This window comes from Microcebus murinus, chromosome 14, assembly GCF_040939455.1.
Source record: "Microcebus murinus isolate Inina chromosome 14, M.murinus_Inina_mat1.0, whole genome shotgun sequence".
In the NCBI taxonomy this organism is placed as follows: Eukaryota; Metazoa; Chordata; class Mammalia; order Primates; family Cheirogaleidae; genus Microcebus; species Microcebus murinus.
In genome coordinates this window covers 51,929,591-51,951,750 of record NC_134117.1, presented here as the reverse complement: position 1 = coordinate 51,951,750, position 22,160 = coordinate 51,929,591, and the positions used below count along the sequence as shown (strand labels likewise).

The following is a 22,160-nucleotide window of genomic DNA, read 5'->3' as shown; positions in this document are numbered from 1 at the left end:
GAGACCCCATCTCTACTATAAATAGAAAGAAATTAACTGGCCAACTAATATATATAGAAAAAATTAGCCGGGCATGGTGGCACATGCCTGTAGTCCCAGCTACTCGGGAGCCTGAGGCAGCAGAATTGCTTGAGCCCAGGAGATTGAGGTTGCTGTGAGCTAGGCTGATGCCACAGCACTCACTCTAGCCTGGGCAACAAAGTGAGACTCTGTCTCAAAAAAAAAAAAAGGCCGGGCGCGGTGGCTCACGCCTGTAATCCTAACACTTTGGGAGGCCGAGGCGGGCGGATCGCTCAAGGTCAGGAGTTCGAAACCAGCCTGAGCGAGACCCCGTCTCTACCAAAAATAGAAAGAAGTTAATTGACCAACTAAAAATATATATACAAAAAATTAGCCGGGCATGGTGGCGCATGCCTGTAGTCCCAGCTACTCGGGAGGCTGAGGCAGTAGGATCGCTGAGCCCAGGAGATTGAGGTTGCTGTGAGCCAGGCTGATGCCACGGCACTCACTCTAGCCTGGGCAACAAAGTGAGACTCTGTCTCAAAAAAAAAAAAAAAAAAAAAAAAAAAAAAAGGGAACATCAAATTGCCCCTTTTTTTTAGAACTAATTTCAGTTCAGATTTCTTTTAGCTACAACAGAAGGCTCCCGAGTTCAATAATCTGTATTAGGGAATGGATCCCCCAAACACCTACTTGCCCTTCATAACAGAAGGGATCTGTCATCATCCCTTTCCATCTCAAGTCAGTTCCCTGATTCACAGCTGTGGTTTCTAGTCAGCCCACTGCACAGGGACCAGAGCTGCAGTCTGTGGCTCACCGACACTCTGTATGGCTAGCTCGGGGGTGGGGTGCCAGAGTAGGGGTGAGACAGAGCCCCTGTGCACTCTGCCTCCTTTACCTAGCGCATAACAGAGATGCTGGAGAGTTCTGAAAACCCTGGATCCTTCCTCCAGGGACTGGGATTACACATTTAGGCCTGATAAGCGGGGTCCTTTGTCCACATTGGTTAGGAAAGGCCTTCCCAGAGAATTCTTACTAAGTCAATTATTAAATTATAGTGACGATGATGATGATAATGAAGACAACCCACTGTGTCTCTTACAGCAGCGTGCAGTTTCCAAAGCCCTCTCATTTGATCCTGGTGACAGTCTCGTGAAGCAGACAGGGCAGGGATTATCATGCCCATTTGACAAATGAGGAAATGGAAGCTCAGAGAAGCTTGGTGACTTCTCCAAGATCACACAGATAATACATGCCAGAGCCAGAGATTTATCCAGGGTTCTGGATTTTTACTTTATTTTTTCCTTTAACTTCAGGTTCAGCCTCTTTCTGCAGCAGTGGGCTTCCTTCCAACTTCCTCTTCAAATCTCTGGTTCCAAACCTTCCTTCCTGCTACTGGACCCTTTTAGTGTGGCTTCTTCCCACAACTCCCATTTCCACCGAAGCCAGGAGAACCACTCTTCAAGACAAGGCTCGTTAAACAAAACATCTGAAGGGCCCCTAGCAACCCTCCACTTTCTAATAATGACAGTCAACTCATTACTAGCAAATAATGGAAAACAAACACAGGACAGATGTCTCTCCAGTCCGGGGCTGTGCTGGAGTACAGGGCAAATAAGCACTCTGCCCACATGAAATGCCTACCTCAGTCCAGCTTAGCGAATGAACTCCGCATGTGTGATACAAAGGCATGCCCTCCCGTGTGCAAGCCAACTACCAGATGAGAACCTGACATCTTTTGTCAAAAACCCAAGCAGAACACCAGACATTCAGGAGATTTCACAGATGGAGAGAACGTTCAACAAACCCAACAATCTTCCCAGATACGAAAACTGAAACAGCCCAAATGTCTCAGGAAGAGAAAGGAAATATTTTCCTTCCTTTGGCTGGAAAGCAATACTAGGTCTATTTAGGGCCCTAAAATAACTGTGACCACCTTGTGAATCGTTCTGCTTTGAGTGAACAGAGATAATGGGCACATCCAAGCTTCTAGCAAATATATATACTGTGTTTCCCCGAAAATAAGACCTACCCATAAAATAAGCCCTAGCAGGATTTCTAAGCATTTGCTCAATATAAGCCCTACCCCGAAAATAAGACCTAGTGATGGGCGTGGCTACGCAGCGTATCTGCACAACCCATGCATTTCGTCTGCATTTCGTCGAGGAGTGGTAAAGACGATGAGCAGGTTACATGGATGAGAGCTGCTCATTTAATGAGAGCTCTATTGCTGGACATGAGAGATTGGGGCCAATGGTTCTAAAGGAAATAGAGTAGCAAGAAATTCAGGATGGAATTCGGGGTTTGGAGAGTTATGATGATGTTCCAGAAGAAGACGACTTGACTATATTTGAATAAATGTAGATTGTTGTACCGTACTTAAAAAAAAAAAATAACACATCCCCTGAAAATAAGCCCTAGGGTGTCTTCTTGAGGAAAAATAAATATAAGACCCTGTCTTATTTGGGGGGAAACACGGTATTTTTTTTTTTGCTTCTCCTTTAGGTAAAAACCTCTCTTTTGGGTAAAGACTATGCTAAGAACAATGAAATAGCCAATACTACCCTTAAAAACCTTATAATCTGGCCGGGCGCGGTGGCTCACGCCTGTAATCCTAGCTCTCTGGGAGGCCGAGGCGGGCGGATTGCTCAAGGTCAGGAGTTCAAAACCAGCCTGAGCAAGAGCGAGACCCCGTCTCTACTATAAATACAAAGAAATTAATTGGCCAACTAAAAATACACATACAAAAACTTAGCCGGGCATGGTGGTGCATGCCTGTAGTCCCAGCTACTCGGGAGGCTGAGGCAGTAGGATCGCTGGAGCCCAGGAGTTTGAGGTTGCTGTGAGCCAGGCTGACGCCACGGCACTCACTCTAGCCTGGACAACAAAGCGAGACTCTGTCTCAAAAAAAAAAACAAAAAACCTTATAATCTAATTGGTACTTATGATAACCTTAGAGATAAATGAGAAAATGAGAAAAAAAGGGAACGAGGCTTCCCAACTGAGGAAGGCCAGACATAGAGACAGCTGTTCCCAAGAGACTGGGTGCTGAAGAAAGCCAAAATACTTCACCCCAAAATGAGGCTCCCTGGTATAATGAGTACTTTGAATTAAAGGCCCCTTATAGAATAATCAATGCTGAAAGATACTTTCCCCCTATCTACATAAAGACCACACAGACGCTCCAAGGAGAACAATTGTTTCTCATTAGCTATTGCAGAAAAGTAGACTGAAAAATGTAACCACCACAAGATAATGTCTGTCTCTCAGGCTCATTCAATTTCCAAAGAGAACCACTGGCAATTAATCTCTGTTCACCTTCCATTCATTCTCCCTGGTAACCATTTATTGCCCCGCAGTACAATTACCTATATTCTCCACCTCCCCTGCCCCTCTGAAAATAGGCTCTATCCCTCTGGGCCCTACTGGAATATTTGGGTAATCACTCTGTGATTCTCCCCTGTACGTGTTAATATTAGATTACTAAGGCCAGGCGCGGTGGCTCACCCCTGTAATCCTAGCACTCTGGGAGGCCGAGGCAGGCGGATTGCTCAAGGTCAAGAGTTCAAAACCAGCCTGAGCAAGAGCAAGAGCAAGACCCCGTCTCTACTATAAATATAAAGAAATTAATTGGCCAACTAATATATACAGAAAAAATTAGCCAGGCATGGTGGCTCATGCCTGAAGTCCCAGCTACTTGGGAGGCTGAGGCAGCAGGATTGCTTGAGGCCAGGAGTTTGAGGTTGCTGTGAGCTAGGATGACGCCACAGCACTCATTCTAGCCTGGGCAACAAAGCGAGAGTCTGTCTCAAAAAGAAAAAAAGAAAAGAAAAAGAAAGATTACTAAGTATGGAATGTCCGATTTCCTTAAGTACAAAATTTGACAGATGATATCTCTAACATTTCACTTTGACACTTCTTTTTTTATTATTGTGAAGATACATCCTCCTTTCAAACACTCATTTTGGCTTGTGGTTATCACTAAAAATTTTTTTAGAGCAATTTCTGTGAAACAATGGATAAGTCAAAAATTTGTGTTATTTCTTAATATGAACTCCATCATGGAACCAACGCAGGGCAGACAGCTCGAAATATCAACAAAGTGTTTGGGGAAGGACGTGGCTAATACAGGCATAGTATGTTGATGGTTTGAGATATTCCGTCCTGGTGATGTTAATCTTAAAAATGAGCCGTTGGCAACCTTTGAGACCAAGATGGGTAGTGATGAGCTGAAAGCTATAGTGGAAGCAAATCCATCTCAACCTACATGTGAATTAGCAGCAAGGTTTGATGTTACTATTCCAACAATATCTATCCCAACAATATTGGACCATTTGAAATAAATGGGCAAGGTAAAGAAGCTGGGTACTGCATGAATTAAATATGCATCAGAAGAGAAATCATCTCGAAGCTTGCTTTTCTTTGCTGTCACGACATAAAGGCAAGCCATGTATTGTTTCATGTGATGAAAAATGGATTCTTTTTGACAATTACAAGCATTCAGCACAATGGTTGGATAAAGATGAAGTGCCAAAACACAGTCCAAAACCAAATATTCATCAAAGAAAGCTAATGGTATCTATTTGGTGGTCCAGTGCTGGTATTATCCATTACAGCTTCATGAAACCTGGTCAATCGATTACAGAGAATGTCTACCGCAACCAGTTGGATGAAACGATGAGGATGCTTGTGATTAAGCAGCCAACACTGGTCAATAGAGACAAGCCAATCCTCTTGCAAGACTGCATGTCGCAAGAAACAATGGTGTTCAAACTACAGAAGCTGGACTTGGAAACTGTCGCCCACCGTACGCACTAGACCTTGCACCAACTGACTACCACTTCTTCCAGGCTTTGGACCACTTCTTGCAAAGAAAAATATTCAATTATCAACAAGCTGTGGAAAACACCTTTCACAATTTTGTCGCCACTTGCTCTCCAGGCTTCTTTGCTGCCGGCATGAACAAGTCACTGTTAAGATGGCAAAACTGTGTCGATAGTTTAGGCGCGTACTTTGATTAACTGTACTGCTTCTTGTTTGAGATAAAATAAACTACACACTTTTTGTTCAAAATTGGACATTTCATAAATGACCTAATAAATCTCTATGCCGTGTGTCCTATAAATCTGCCTTTTGTAAGTGGATTGTTCAGCAAAACTTCAGAGGGCAAAGAGAAAGTTTTCTCTTGGCCCCTACAGAAGTTTTGAAGAGGGAATTCTACTTAGCCAAGTCACCAGTGTAAAAAAGACTTCAATATTTTCCTTCTTTATTATTCATACCTTTACTACTTTAAAAAAGATTTAGTTTTCTTTAAATTAATGTATAGATTACTGAAGAGCAACTAAAAAAAAAAATCCAAAGAGGAAAAAGACTAATAAAAATTGAGCTGATATGTATCAGAATGTTATGTTATCAGGTATGTTTTCAGAAGTTTTTCTGAGTCCAGTCCACCAGAGTCAAGGTCAGTGAGAAAGGAAAGGGTTTTTCCCCTTTGCCTGTAAAATCACACCACCACGTACCGGGCAGGGACATTTCTCCACCATGGCGAGCTTCAATTTACCCTTCCGTGGTTTGGGATTGCCACTAATTCTGTCGCTGACTAATTACTACAGCGGAAGCAGTGATTAACATTTCAAAAAATGGAACAGCACCATGGATTTGCTATTAAGGAGACCCAAATTCTGAGTACTCCGGGAGAGCTCCTAGTTCTTGGATAATAAAGGAGCCCAGAGTCAGGGGGACATAAGAAAGGAACCACCTCATGTCACAAAGGGACAGGGACTGGACTGGGGGACGGCTATCCCAGTCCTTGGCATCAACGGCCATGTCTCTGTGGGTATGGAGCACATGAACTGAGCCCACCCATAAATATTAAGAGGAGCCGTAGAGAGAGGGGCTATAGGATGTGATATGGGTTACAGTGTCCTCTAAAAAGATACTACATTGAAGTCCTAACCCCTGGTACCTGGTACCTTATTTGGAAGTAGGGTCTTTGCAGATGTCATCAAGTTAAGATGAGGTCATTGGTGTAAGCCCTAATCCAATAGGAGGGCTTACCCTTAGAGGATATCCTTAGAGAAAAGCCCCATGTGAAGACAGAGACACACAGGGAGAAGGCCACGTGATGACAGAGGCAGAGACTGGAATGGCGTAGCTGCAGGCCAAGGAATGCCAAGGATTGTCAGCCACCACCAGAAGCTGGAAAGGGCAATGAAGGATTCTACCAAGGGTCTCAGAGGAAGCATGGCGCTGGTGACACCTTGGTTTTGGACTTCTAGCTTCCAAAACACATTTCTGTTATTCAAAGCCAGCCAGTTTGTGGTATTTTGCTACAGCGGCCCTAGGAAATTAATACAGGGTAGAAGGCAGGGAGAGAGCCTGAGTGCAGGCAGACAGACCCAGGGAGGGCCCTCGTGGTGCAGGGCTTTGGTCTCTCTTTCTCCTCCTCCTCCTCCTTCTGTTCTCAATGCTAGTCCATGCTCTGGAGAGGCCCGAAACACTTGGCCCTGTCAGCACTAGAGAAGAAAGAGACTCAAAGAAGACATGGGGCCCAGGCTACTGGTGCCAATTCCACAAACTCCATGACAGCGTTTCCCAACATGAGCATACTGTCACACATGTCACTGCATTTAAGACGCCACTGAGTTAAGAAACAATGGTGAAATAGCACTTCTTCTATTTCCTGGATAGAGCTGGAACCTATTCTACTAAGTGAAGTATCTCAAGAATGGAAAAACAAGCACCACATGTACTTACCAGCAAATTGGTATTGATGGATCAACACCTAAGTGGACACATAGGAATAACATTTATTGGGTGCCGGGCAGGTGGGTGGGTGGGATGGGTATATACAAACACAATGAGTGAGATGTGCAACGTTTAGGGGATGGTCACGCTTGAAACTCTGATTCAAGGGGGGGGGGCATGAGCAATATACGTAACCTTAACATTTGTACCCCCATAATATGCTGAAATAAAAAATAAAATAAAATAAAATAAAATATAAAAGACGCCACTGAGGCCCGACACAGTGGCTCACACCTGCAACCCTAGCACTCTGGGAGGCCAAGGCAGGAGGATTTCTTGAGGCCAAGAGTCTGAACAAGAGTGAGAGACCCCATCTTTACTAAAAATAGGAAAAAAAATAGGCCGGGCCCAGTGGCTCATGCCTGTAATCCTAGCACTCTGGGAGGCCGAGGTTGGAGGATTGTTTGAGGTCAGGAGTTCAAAACCAGCCTGAGCAAGAGTGAGATCCCGTCTCTACTATAAATAGAAAGAAATTAATTGGCCAACTAACATATATATATATGCATATATATATATAGAAAAAAATTAGCCGGGCATAGTGGTGCATGCCTGTAGTCCCAGCTACTTGGGAGGCTGAGGCAGGAGGATTGCTTGAGCCCAGGAGTTTGAGGTTGCTGTGAGCTAGGCTGAAACCACAGCACTCACTATAGCCTGGGCAACAAAGTGAGATTCTGTCTCAAAAAAAAAAAAGAAAAGAAAGAAAAAATAACTGGGTGTGGTAGCACACACCTACTAGGGAGGCTGAGGCAGGAGGATCCCTTGAGCCCAGGAGTTGGAGGTTGCAGTGAGCTATGATGACACCACTACACAATAGAGCAACAGAACAAGATCCAAACCATTGACTGGGAGACACATCCTTATTTTATGTAACACTGAGAAAGAAAGAAAAAACACTGCCAATAATAATTTTTAAGATGTGATTGCTGTCCAATATATCACTGACTTCAGAGATACCCAATTAAAGAAAAGAATGGGTGTCTCAAAATAGATGAAATACTATAACAGATGTTGAGGAAAAACATCAAACAGGTTTGGGGAAAAGGCAGTTAAGCCAAGTTAAACAGCTTTCTTTCCTGCAGGACTGCTCAGGGCCTTTTTTCTTTTTTTCTTTTTTCTTTTTGAGACAGAGTCTCGCTTTGTTGCCCAGGCTAGAGTGAGTGCCGTGGTGTCAGCCTAGTTGACAGCAACCTCAAACTCCTAGGCTCAAGCGATCCTGCTGCCTCAGCCTCCCGAGTAGCTGGGACTACAGGCATGCGCCACCATGCCTGGCTAATTTTTTCTATATATATTAGTTGACTAACTAATTTCTTTCTATTTATAGTAGAGACAGGTCTTGCTCTTGCTCAGGCTGGTTTCGAACTCCTGACCTTGAGCAATCCGCCCGCCTCGGCCTCCCAGAGTGCTAGGATTACAGGCGTGAGCCACCATGCCCGCTATCAGGGCCTTTAGTGTGTTGATGTCTGTTATGAATCTACAAGAGGAGGCTGGAAAATATATATGAGTTCTGGGCTTTGTTTTGAGAAATAGCTAATACAGCAAATGGCTAGATTACTACTGTACTTGAATTGCACTTTGAGACCCTCAATCCTGGAAATGATTCATGCCAAAAGTGAGGGAGAGCGCCCCCTGCTGACATAGGGCCCTGGGACACAGACATGAGCTGGCTGGAAGCAGGGTTGCGGAGGAAAGGGAGTGGCTCCTCCCTCCCTCCTTTTGTCTGCCCTGAGCCAGTCACTCAGGGTCAGGTGCCTGGGGGATCAGCTATTGTTCTCAGCTCTCCCAAGCAAAGCCAGAGGTGCTCTCCTGGGGAGCCCACACTCACCTTCCTCTCCTCTCAGCTGGCTGCAGGCAGCCATGCCTCCGCTACAGAACTCTGCTAAACCTGGAAAGGCTCCAGGGCTCCTGGATGCAGGTGACATTGACATCCAGGGCTGGAAAAAGCAGGCGTGAACTAAAAAGGTATCTTTTTCCCAGCCAGAGACATCAGGGCACACACCATGGTCCAGTCACTCTGATGGCCAGAATCTATCTCTTCAGTAGTTCTTAAAAAGCTACACTGTCTGCAGTTCCAGCTCCTTGGGAGGCTGAGGCAGGATTGCTTGAGCCCAGGAATTCGAGGCTACAGTGTGCTATGATGACATCTGTGAATACCCACTGCACTCCGGCCTGGGCAACATAGTGAGACCCTATTACATTAAAAAAAAAAAAAAACTAAATTGGTAGAAACCAACACCTGAAAGAGAACAAAACGCTGGAGGAGGAGTATGTTTTTAAACAGCCAAGGAAACATGGGAGATATAAATGCCAATGTGTGTGCACAAAGTAGACCCCACCCATGGCCACAGAGTAAACAGTACATGCCCGTCATCGTTACTGGAATCTCATTCAGGACTTCTGAGGCCAGTGGCTTCCTGCTGAAGCCCATCTGTTCCCACAAGCCGTGCACTTGCCCAATTTCAAGAACGTCAGCTGTGACTGCCGCAGTTCTCCTGGCTCCCATTTTACAGGCTGCACACAAACAAGATGCCCCAAACACTGCTTTAAACAAGGGCTGCCAGAGCAGGGCAGAAACGGCAGGAGCGTGCGAGGCCACACTCACAGGGTGTGTGCACACAACCCTAAGAGAAACGTGGCTTCCTCATCCTCTCCCTCGGGTGGCAGGTGAGCCCCAGCCTACAGCACAGACCTCGGCTCACAGGGGGATTCCGGGCAGCGTGGCAAGCTGGGGTGGGCACAGCGCCCACCTCTGCAAACTGGTAACTGCTTCCACTGAGCAGGCCAGGCTGCGCCCTCCCAGCCTCCACTCTGCCAAGTGCAGCCGCTGATGCCACTCCTCTGGGGATGAGGTACAGACAATCCTCAGGGAGCCCCCCAAATCCCCTTCATGTGGCACAACATGAGCCACAGGGTTGCAGAGCAAGAGGATTTTTTTTTTTTTTTCAATTCTACCTCCTCTATTTCTCTGCTTTGGAAGCTACCTTGATTCAGCATGTAGGAAATGTGTTCAAATAGAGACTGGAATCTCCCTCTAAGTCTGAGACCCACCTGGGCAGTAGGATTGCTACTTATGTGGGGTAGTGAAGAGAGGGAGGCCTTGATGCCCTGATGGAGAGAATTCTTCTAAAACAAACCTTTCATTTGTTCTGGAGCTCTTCATGTTCTGGACACATAAAAGCAACCCACTCAGCATGCACACGACCTATAAACACTATACTCTCTAAAGCAACACAAGCCTGTCAGGTCAATGAGAGCAGGTTGGCCCTGCCCAGCCATGGCATCCACAGTACCTGGCACATGGTAGATGCTTAGTAGAAATATGTTGGATGGACGGATGGAGAAAAGAACAAATGAGGCTGGGCGCGGTGGCTCACGCCTGTAATCCTAGCACTCTGGGAGGCCGAGGTGGGAGGATCGCTCAAGGTCAGGAGTTCAAAACCAGCCTGAGCAAGAGCAAGACCCCGTCTCTACTATAAATAGAAAGAAATTAATTGGCCAACTAATATATATAGAAAAAATAAGCCAGGCATGGTGGCGCATGCCTATAGTCCCAGCTACTTGGGAGGCTGAGACAGAAGGATCGCTTGAGCCCAGGAGTTTGAGGTTACTGTGAGCCAGGCTGACGCCACGGCACTCACTCTAGCCTGGGCAACAAAGTGAGACTCTGTCTCAAAAAAAAAAAAAAAAAAAAAGAGCAAATGAATGCAATGGTGAATGAACGAATGAACAAATGAATGTCAGAAGGATGATTTCACAAAACATTCAGGCTTCAGAGCTCAATCTCCAGATGAGAGACTTACCAGAACCATCGGGAATGGACCTTACAAACGTTGGCAACATCTTGACTGTGGCTGTTGGATTGAAATCTCGGGAGAGGCCATTCTTCATCTCCTGCTTGAAGCGTTTCATGATGTCCATCAGGGTTTCATCGGAGAGCCGCATGGCATACAGATACTTGTCAATCTGCGGGAGGGATAAGAAGGAAGGGGGGTGAGGCTGAGGCCAAGGTAGGTCACATCAGCTTAAGTCTGGCCGGGGGGAGGGGACAAGGCAGGGTGAGGCGCCCGCCCGCCAGAGACAACCAGCTCCCACAGGCAGGGAACACCATGCTGGCACTTCCCACAGTGGAAGGTCATTCAAGCACCATCGACCATTTCACCCAGAGCAGGCTTGCAATGCTCTGAGCCCTGGCTCCTCGCCTGTAAAAAGAGCCAGACATCTCCAAGGTCTTTTCCAACCCTTGAATATTACGTGGAAGCTACTCTTCAATCCCCGAGCACGTAGTGGGAGCAAGTTTCCCCAGTATCATAGGAACCCCTCAGCCTCCTTCCCTCTGTGAGAGGTGGCTGGATGACCCCACCTGGATGGCAGTACCACACAGGCTAAGAATTCTAGCTCCACGGCTTAACAGCTATGAAATTTCAGTTTCCTCAACTGAAAAACTGAGTTTATAACTGGGACCTATCTTATAAGACACTGTGAGGTCAGATGAGATAGAGAAGCACTCAGAACACAGTAAGTGCTCAACAAACACCTGCTATTATTGTTAACATGAGACAGTGGTGCTGGGAGGTTTCCTTAGACTTGACTTCTAGGAAGGTAGAAATGGTGGCCCAAGTGCTAGAGCCCTTCCCAGAACATGGGGCAGCAGGTCCAGAGCACAGAGACCCTAAGCCCAGTCTCAGAATGTCTGGAGGCGGCCCCCTGGGCTCCCGTGCCCCTGTGCCCACACTCCCAATCAGACCACTCCTGCCCTCCACCAGGACTGACCCAACCCGCTCCTCTTCCTGGGTTCCTCACTCTCCTCAAGCTGCCCAGGCCCCCTTTTGCCACTGGCTGTCAACAGTTACTCTTCCTTCATGGTATCTTCCTATTTATTCTCTCGAAAAAGTATTTACTGAGCACCTACTCTGCGCCAGGCCTGGGGCTAGACACCTGTCCTCCGGGAGCTGTCCTTGTGGTGTCCACTGCTGTCTGCCGCCCCTCAGTTAAGGAAGCCTGGTAACCAAGCGCCTGGATGACTGATGACTCGTCCACTGTCACACTGTTCCGTCTCCACTCTGTGCCCCTGCCAACCCATCTTCCACAGCACCGCCACACTGGCTCCTAAAGCACAAGCCTAGGCAATCCCCCCACCCACCCGTTCAAAGCCTGGCACTGCCTCCCATCACCGAGCCACCCGCACCCTGCAGGCGTGGCTCCCCGCTCTCTGAAACTCTGGCCACACCACCTCTACCGCTCCTGGTAGGTGCCCTGGGCTTTCGTGCCTCTGCTATCACCTCTACCTGAAATACCCTCCCTTTCCTTCCCAGCTACCCAAATCTCACCTAACCATCCAGGTTCAGATCAAATGTCACTTCCTCCTAATGATGTCCTAGTCCCTCAGGGCATGGTCTGGCCTGGCATGTCTGGCAGTGGTCCCCTGGCATGGACTGGCCTGGATCCCAGCTTTCTGTGCTTGTCACCTCGACCTCCCCTGTCCCCTGCACGGAGCCTTGCACACAGAAGGATCGAGAGACAGATTTATGACCGGACAAGGCTGAATGATGTGTATGCTGATTTGCTTCTGAGAATGGCATCTCATGCCTATGTTTCAAGGTGGCTGGGGACGTCCTGACTCACGTCCTGACTCAAGGACGCAGCGTCCTCAGTCCTAGGACATTTCTGTATATTTTGGTCCAGGGCAGCCTTCTCGCTCTGGTCCCCAAGCCTCATGCTCTCCCCCCCAAGCCATACCTGTCACCTGCCTCATGGACAATCACACAGGCTAAACCACGCAAGGCCTGAAAGTGCATGAACACATTTAGACTGGATCCCAAAGCACGGGAGTGCCTTGGGATGGCTTTAACCGGAATACAACTATGGTGACACTTGTGGGGTTTTTTTGCTTTGTTTTGTTTTGTTTTGTTTTTGAGACAGAGTCTCACTCTGTTACCCAGGCTAGAGTGAGTGCCTTGGCATCAGCCTAGCTCACAGCAACCTCAATCTTCTGGGCTCAAGCAATCCTCCTGCCTCAGCCTCCCAAATAGCAGGGACTACAGCTATACGCCACCATGCCCAGCTAATTTTTTGTATATATATATATTTTTTAGTTGGTCAATTAATTTCTTTCTATTTTTAGTAGACACAGGGTCTGGCTCAGGCTGGTTTCGAACTCCTGACCTCGAGCGATCCGCCCGCCTCGGCCTGCCAGAGTGCTAGTATGACAGGCGTGAGCCACCGCGCAAGGCACACTTGTGTTTCTGAAAGACCAAGCTGTCTGCCGGGTGGAGGATGGGGAACCAGGCGCAAGACCGTGCAGCACCGGCGATGCGGCTTTTCCAGCCGTCCTCGAGGCTACATCCTGACCACCCGTTTATTGATACGTCTGTCTCTGATACTGTGTGGAGTTTCCCAGGGAAAGGAGATGTGTTGGATAGATCTTTGGAACTCAACCTGTTGCGTTGTACAAAGGAGGAATTCAAATAATGCTGGGTGCTGGAATACTTTTTATATTGTGGTTCACGGTATTATCAAGTGCTTTCATGTCCAGTTTTCGAAATTGTCAGGGAGATGTTGTTAACCCCCATTCTACAGACGCAGACACTGAGGCTGATTAGTGCAAAGCCCACAGCCAGGGGAGTGAGGTCTTGTGCCTGCAAGTCTAATGCTCCTCCTTACAATCATCCACAACCCTTGGAGAAGGCTGGTCCCCCTACTCCGCACAGGGCAGGCCCAAGTAGAGCCCGTTTAAGGTTTTCCAGCTGGACAGGGAGAAGCTTCTAGAAAAAGCAGGGCTCTGCATAGCTCCACAGCCATCCTGCCTAACTCAAGGTGCAGCTCTGATCCGAGAATCCTAACACTTTAGGACAGCCGAGCCAAACCCAAATAGAGCCTAGAGGCTCAAATGGAAAAGTCGGTTGGGGACATAGAACACGGCCTGACCCCAAGCTGCTATAGAGGGGCGCTTCCCTCCTCTCGTTCAGTTCATGAGTCATCATGGGGACAACCCCTCTGGGAAGAGACATGGACACTGGGGCCAAGAGTGGTATACAAATACGACACTGCTGGAACCAAAACTGGGGCCTCCGAGACCTGTGTGCGTTGGGGACAAGCGAAGGAAAGCCCTTTCTCTCCACTGGGCCTCAGCAGGTCAGGAGGGGCCATTGATCCAGCATAGATCCTGGGCCCAGGGCTGGACTGGCCAGGGGAGATGTCACCTCCCTGTAACCATCACACTGCCCAGCCAAGCTGGCACCTGGGGCAGCTCTCAGCAGACGCACACCCTGAGGACTGCAGAGACATTGGAGAAAAGCACAGGTCAAGAGACACCTGCGGAAAAGTTCTAGGGGCTCAGAGCACCCAGTACCTCACTGAGCTCCTTCAGACCAGCCCTGGGCGGCACCCGGCCCCATCTACCAGGAAAGAGAGGCTGAGAATGGACGGGGAGGTAGAGGGAGGGAGGGAGGGAGGGAGGGAGGGAGGGAGGGAGGGAGGGAGGGAGGGAGGGCATCGAGGAAGTCACTCCTGCCCGCCCGTTTGCTCCAGATCTCTGCAAGACACCTGGTAAGAACGGCCAACTGTTGGTCTTCGGGGGTTTGGCTGAAGCCTGTGGCCCTTCCAACTTTTCTGTGTCTGTCCCCCTCCAGAGCATCTCCAGGTCTGTTCCTCCCCCTCTTCCCCTCCCTCCCTCTACACACACACACACACACACACACACACACCCCCATGTCCTCAATCCTGCTCCCTTCTCTTAAGATGCTGCCTCCAAACCACTGCTGCTTTATTGCTCTGGCCAAACGCTGGTCCCAAAGAATCTCTTCCCCACCCTACATTTTGGTGATGGGGGAGGGCACAGCACAGCTTGTCTTCTTCTACTGCAAGCCTCGGTCTCTGGACATCTATCATGAGACAGAGGCTCAGAGGGACCATGATAGGAACCCCTGAGCCCCCAAATGCTCCTTCTCGAGCGTGGTGCCTGACACGAGAGTGTGGGACTCAGGTCAGGCTGGGAGAGAACTGGGGAGGGGCCAGGGCCCAACACCAGGACACCAGACACCACAGCCAAGCTGGGTCCTGCAGACTCTTGCCTGAGACTCACGAGGAAGCCCACCCAGCCCTCAGGGGGCCCAGAGGGCCACTGTCCACCCCTGCTGGAAGGGAAGAGCCCCTCCCGTAGGGGTGGAAGCCAGCTTGGCTGCCCAGGGCAGGCGCTCTTGCCCAAAATACTATCCAAATACTCGTCCTTGACTGTCCTTCTCGTGGACCAAGACGGCCATGATGCTCTCAGCAGCTCCCAAAGCTGGACCCCAGTGGAGGTAGGAGGATGTCATCAGTGGAGAGAACACAGCCTCGCCAAGCCCCGCTGGCCCAGAGCCCTCCAGCTGAGGAAGGAACCCAGTGGCCTGGCACTGGGCTAAACTCACAAACCTTTCCGTGCCCGACCCCAGCCCCACCCCCCCTGCTCCAAACAGAACATGCACAAAAAGCAAATTCAAGACTGGACATGTTAAACTACAAAGGCAGGACAAAATAAAAAAAAAAAAAAGACTGGACATGCCTAAGTGAGCAGGCCAGCCGTGGCAGGAGGCTCCAGTAACCACCGGTAACCAAGCCAGGCGCTTTCACCCTGCGGGGAAGGGGACACAGCTATGGAAAATTTTGTTCCTTCTCTCTCTCGTCCACTCTCCAGTGAGGACCAAGGGCAGGGCAACCGGTGTGACTGAAGCTGCCCATACAGGCCTTTAAAACGAACTTTCCAAGTGAGACACTTTTCACTTGCAAAAGGCAGACGTGAAGGGTTAAGAAGGATGTTAGCTCAAGGGCAGGGCAGAGATTTCACCATCAAATTCACTTCCCTTTCCTAAGGAGACTGACCCGAGAATAGGTCCTGCATGCTTATTAATATTACTAATAACAGCTCACATTTGCAGAAGGCTTTGCTGTTCACACACAGGACTTTCACACACATTATCCCATTTGATCTTTGCAGAGATGAAATGAGCTCGAGGATGCAGGGCGCCAGGCATGAAGCAGGTACTTTAATGTGAGTTCCCTTTCTCCGGCGACTACACCCCGGTGAAGGAGGAAGGAAAGACATCATTGTCTCCGTTTTCTAGGGGAGGAAACTGAGACCCATGACTCATGCCAGGTCCTGTGGCTTATTAAGTGGCAGCTGGGTCTAGATTCTACGCCTTATAACCCCCTCATGTGGGGATTCTCCTTAAGCATTTCCACTCTTCCTCACATGGTGGGAGTGGCACGGGGCTGTGGAAAAAGAAAGCGGGGTTCAAATCCCATTTGAAGTCACTTAACTAACCTGAGTCTTGCTTTCCTCACTTTTAAGGTGGGGATAATGAGATGTCCACCTCAGAGGACTCTAGGGCAGGTTTTAATAATGTCCCAAAAACAAAGCAAGCGCCCAGTATCACTTCCTTCCCACCCATCCCTGCCTAAGTGACACAGTCACGTGTCCCCAAGTCCTTTCTCCTAAATACCTAAAAAATGCATCCACTACAAATGCCATTGACCTATTCTGTAGAAAAGTAAAGCTCAATATGCCTGAAAACATGGCGAATGAAAGAGTCCAGCAAAATTCCTCTGAAATATTTGCACTGTTTTATTTTCTTAAATAACAGTAATATATACTTACTGTAAAAACTATTCAAATTATCACATAAATGCATAAAAGTAAAAAGTATGCGTTCTTCCCCTAATCTCCCCAGAAATATCCCTGCTTTATGTTGGATTGTTTTCCTACCTAAATAAGCCCTTGTACATGTAGAGATTGAGGTTTTTATTTTGTTTTACAAAAATGGAATTGTATCATAAATGCTTTCTCCTTTGAAACCTTAAGTCCACCTTCCTATTTCCCTCCGGACTCTGGCTCTATCTACCGCTGGAACTCACAGAGCCACACTTAGGATTTCCTCAGGACGCTGCCTGGATCTAAGACAGGGCATAGCCAGGGCAATGTAGACACCTGCGTTTGACTTCCAGCTTTGTCATCCTGTGGGCACCTGGGTCTTTCCACCTGTCACACGGGTGTGCTCATGTGACTCTGACCTAGAAAGGCCTCTCTGCTCTGCACGGGACGTCCGCCCACTGGTCTTTATGCATCCCCCCTGCAGAGACAGGGCAGGTTATCATCGCTTCCAACCCCCTGAGGGAAAATCAGAGGCCAGGGAGGTCCCTCCACTGACCAAGGTGACCCGCTAGTTGGCGAGAGAACTGGGGTGGACGCCAAGCTCCCAGTGCCTGGTCCTGGACCCTCCCCTCAGCCCAGAGGCAGCCCAGGCCAGAGGCTCCCTGGAGAGGGAGGCGTGGGGGCACTCCAGGGCGCCAGGGCTCCCCTGCCTTGCAGAAAGCAGGCCACACCAGCGTGGCTTGCAGGAGGCCTGCTCCCCACTACAAGCTGTCTGATAGCTCCTTCCTCTTTCACACAGTCCTGGGAAGGAAGTTCACACAGCCAGAGCAAGCGGAAGGCCCCGGCCCAACCAGACTCGCCGCTGCGCTCTGTGCCAGCCCAGCGCCTCCCGGCTCCTCTTCCTGCCTGCACGTGGCGCCTGCGGCAGCCCAGCCCCACCTCACCGCCACAGGTGGCGGCCAGGGAAACCCAGTTTCCGTGCCACTCCTGGCAGCCAGCTCCCGGCACCCTTGAGCAGGGAGGAGGAGGTTGGCCACAAGGGAGACATCTTTGACCTGGTGGGGTCCCTTCAGCACACACCAACTCCCAGCACCCTCAGGCCACCGGCGGTGCTGACAGTGGCTCGACACCCCCAGACGCCCTTCCTCACAGCGCCACCAGCCACTCGCTTCCTTGGCCAATACGCAGACTCTCGCCCCCGGTTCCACCTTCTTCCTCCCAAGGCCGCCTCGCCACTCACCTCCAGAGCACAGGCCATGGTCCGCCCCGCCCCACTCTGTCCACTCCTCTCCTCAGCATCCCCTCGGCCTCAGGTGCTCTCTACGTGGGAGTCAACTGCACGGGGGACACGTCGTGGTATGTGTCTCTCCCAGGTGCCGCAGGGACCCGCACATGGTCTGCACCAACTGCTAGACGGTGGGCGCCAGGGGTGCAGGGGCCATGGCTCCAGGGCTCTTTGTGTGCCCCCAGCCCTCAGATGGTGCCACGCGGTGGCTCCTTGGCTGGGCTGGGTGGCTCCTCTGCAGGGCGGGAGGCCTCCGGTGACGCCTACCTTGGGGAGGTCTCAGATAAGGCCCGGAGACTCCTCTTCCCCAAACGGCCCAGCCCTTCTTCCCCAGCAGCACCCCCTCACTCAGCCTCTCTCTGAGCTTCGGGGAGTTCCAGGCATTCCTTTTCTTTTTTTTTTTTTTTTTTGAGACAGAGTCTCGCTTTGTTGCCCAGGCTAGAGTGAGTGCCGTGGCGTCAGCCTAGCTCACAGCAACCTCAAACTCCTGGGCTCAAGTGATCCTCCTGCCTCAGCCTCCTGAGTAGCTGGGACTACAGGCATGCGCCACCATGCCCGGCTAATTTTTTGTATATATATTTTTAGATGATCAATTAATTTCTTTCTATTTTTAGTAGAGACGGGGTCTAACTCAAGCTGGTTTCAAACTCCTGACCTCAAGCAATCCGCCTGCCTGGGCCTCCCAGAGTGCTAGGATTACAGGCGTGAGCCACCGCGCCCAGCTAGACGTTTCTATCCTCCACCTTCCCCTCGCAACATCTCCACTGCGTGGCTGAGGCCCAGAGGGACACAAGGGGCCCTAAAGACCATCAGGATTCTCCCACCCCTATTCAAGTTTCCCAGGGATTGCTGAATCACCCGCATGGCACCAGAGGGACCGTGTCTGGAGCCCGTCCAGCGCGGAGCTCCTCAGGAGCAGGCCGTGAGAACATCCCTCGGGCACGAAAACCTCGCCCGGTGCTTCCTTTCCCAGCCTGTTCTTCCCGGCTCACATATCTCTCTCAGGGCTTTTCAGCTGCTGGTTCTGCGTCAGCATGCACAAGCCAAGCACCGCACACTGTTCATACAACCCTGTTTATTCCCCACACATCAGGAGGAAACCAGGATCCCTGCTCTTGCTGAGGAACCTGAGGTTGTAGGAACAAAAATGTGGATGGGGCCATGCTGGGCACTTCGAGCTGCCCTGATCCAAATCCGCACAATCTGCACGGTGGGCATTACTGACACAGAAGAACCTGGGGCCGTGTAGTTAAGCAAAATGCCCTAAGCAGCCAGCAACCAGAGCAGCACCTGCTATGACTCCAAATTCAGCACTCCCCCCAGCATTCCCCAGGCTCGTCTTGCGAAGACTGGCAAAGGGCCTTGAGGTCATGTCCAAGGTTCTCCTGGCGACCTCTGCACCCATGAACAGAAGCTTCCTGCCTGGTAAGAGTGACCAAGCCCTTGCCCAGGAAGAGAACAAAGCTGTCACACTGAACCAGCTAAAAAGAAAGGAGGTTCCTGGTCCCTCAGGGGAAACAGAGCAGCCCTGGAATGTGGCAGGGCAGGAACAACAGGCTTAATTCTAAGCTTCCTGGTCCAAGGCTTAAGAAGGGGCCAGCCTCCATTCCCAATGTCCCCAGCACTTCCGGTAAGACAGGATTATTACTTTCACTGTGAGACACCAAACCTTAATGCTGTGGCTGGCAGATACTGCAGTGGTGGGAGTGGGCTGGGCCAGAAATTGAAAGACCTCAGTCTCATCCAACGGCCCTGCCTCCCCGGGACCTTGAGCAAGTCATTTCCATCTCTGTGTTTCCATCAGTCAAACAGCAATAATGAACACTGCCCTCTCACTGTCACATAAGGCAGACACAGAAGCGCCAGGGCACCCTGGATTCCTCAGAACATGGGCATTTCAGAAACCCGTGGTGGCATTTTCATCTGTCCATTTGGCCAGGGCAGCTGGACATGCCACTGACCCATGAGCTCTCATGCACCATCCAAGGCAAAGGCAGATCGGTACCCAGGCTCCCCGCCTGGGACCAGAGATCGGGTTGCCTGCCTGCCCTCTGCTATCCAGGAAGCTGCCATCCCCCACCTGGCTACTCAAGGCGCCTACAGGTGTGTTCTGGGTGAATAACAATGATAATACCTGGATTTGTTCAGTACTGTACACCTCCCAAGTGTCCACTCTCTAAATTGGTAAGTGGGCAGACAGCAATGTAGCAACCATTCATCTCATCTGACAGATAAAGAAACTGAGGCCCAGAGAACTTGGTGGCCACCAAACAACACTGCTCAAGTTAGAGGGGTCCTTTGAAGACAGATAATGGATTCCAGCCTCCTATGTTTACAGATGAGGAAACTGAGGACCAAGGACACACAGGAACCCACGGCTTTTAAAGGCAGAGTGCCTCTGGGGTCCATACTTCCGAGCTGTAATTTCACTGTCTGGCAGAGCACTGTCCAGTAGGAAGATAATGTGAGACATTTTAAATTTTCTAGTAGCCACATTTTAAAAAAGGGTGACCCCTTTGCTATGGATAAGGATAAACCCAGATATGTCAGTATTGAGGAAGGTAGAATTTGAGCAAGCTGATTTTATGTGGCAGTATCAGCTTTGCTGAGAGGGACAGCAGTAATCAAACAATAGTTTTTTTTTAAAGGGTGAAATTAATTTTAATAGCATATTTTACTGGCCAGGCGCAATAGCTCACACCTGTGATTCTAGCACTCTTGGAGGCTGAGGCAGGAGGACTGCTTGAGGTCAGGAGTTCCAGACCAGCCTGAGCAAGAGCGAAACTCCATCTCTACCAAATATAGAAAAATTTGCCGGGCATGGTGGCACATGCCTGCAGTCCCAGGTGCTCGGGAGGCTAAGGCAGGAGGATTGCTTGAGCCCAGGAGTTTGAGGTTGCTGTGAGTGAGGCTGACACTACTGCACTCTACCCAGGGCAACAAAAGAAGACTCTGTCTCAAAAAAATATATATTCTTTGTATATGTTTTTTGTATAAATGTATATATTTTTAAAATTTAACCCAATATATCCAAAATATTGTTTCAACATATAACACTGTTAACAAACTATTAAATGAGCTATTTCATATTCTTTTTGTCACATGAAGTTCGTGAAAACCTGTATAGATTTTACACTCAACAGCACATCTTGGCCAGGCATTGTGGCTCACGCCTGTAATCCTAGCACTTTGGGAGGCCCCAGGATCACTCAGGGTCAGGAGTTCGAGACCAGCCTGAGCAAGAGCGAGACCCCCATCTCTACTAAAAATAGAAAGAAATTAATTGGACAACTAAAAATATATAGAAAAAAATTAACCGGGCATGGTGGCGCATGTCTGTAGTCCCAGCTACTCGAGAGACTGAGGCAGAAGGATTGCTTGAGCCCAGGAATTCAAGGTTGCTGTGAGCTAGGCTGACGCCACACGGCACTCTAGCTTGGGCAACAGAGCAAGACTGTTTCAAAAAAAAAAAAAAAACAGCACATCTCAAATCAGACTGCCACATGTCAAGCGCTCAACAGGCACATGTGGCTGGTGGCTCCTGTCCTAGACAGCACAGCTCTAGCATTCCAGACACGTTACAGGAGCCTGGGAAGACGGTTTCTACAGGGAGGTGGCGGCAATGCAGAACACGGTCTAGGGGAAAAGAAGTACCTTTCCTTCCCATCTTAGGTTCATAGCTGAGGCCCCTAGAACAGATTAGCAAGAGAAAAGCATACAAATTAACAAGTTTTATGTGACACCAGAGCCTTCAGAAGTAAATGAAGAACTCAAGAAACACGTAAACCTGTGTATTTTTTTAATGCCGGGTTTGAAGAAGTGGGTAGTCATGGAGAAGTCTGACTGGACAAAGGGTGTGTGATCTGATGGTAATAAACTGGGAGGAACTCAGCAAGTCTTGTTCAGATTCTTCTCTGCAATCCTGTGTCTTCAGAGATAAAGATACTCCTTTCTTCTGGGTACAGGGTGGGCACCTCTTGAATGAGGGTTTTATGGTCTGCCTCAAGGGAGAAGGGCAAGGGAAAGATAAGAGACCTTCCTGCCTCTGCTGTTTTCTCAAATGCCAAGGTGCTGTATTAGGGGGTAGCATGTCCTGAGCCCCATCAATGACTTTGGGAGTCTGAAGCCTGGGACCACATGGTTCTAGTTCTGCATGTACAGTGAGAGCTGTCTGCTGGTGTCAGGGAGGCTTCTGTCCCCACCCTAGCCTACTGCTTCCTGGCCACCAAAATTGCATCAGTTCCACTTTCTGGGCGTTACCTGCCTCATATATAAGATGCAGGAGGAAGAAACACCAAGCTTGCTGGAATGATTCAACTAAAGCAATCTCACTAACAAGTATTTTGTAAATGGAATAGAAGTTGGCAAAGGTAAGGTGGTATCTCTATTACAACCAAGACCTGGGTCTCCCATTCTGCTCACCCCACCTACCCAGACAGGGTCCTG

General features: G+C 49.3%; 1 protein-coding gene across 4 annotated transcripts in view; it reads right to left on the bottom strand.

The window, feature by feature from the left end:
* HK1 (hexokinase 1) overlaps positions 1-22,160 on the bottom strand; it is a 78,581-nt gene that overhangs the window by 41,018 nt on the left and 15,403 nt on the right. For 3 of the 4 annotated variants that reach the window (XM_076010062.1, XM_076010061.1, XM_012762655.2), the window contains exon 2: positions 10,605-10,767. In XM_076010062.1, coding sequence (XP_075866177.1) covers positions 10,605-10,767 — 163 coding nt within the window. Of the gene's footprint in view, positions 1-10,604; positions 10,768-11,713; positions 11,733-22,160 lie in introns of those variants that run through there. The other variant, XM_076010063.1, reaches the window with a different exon arrangement.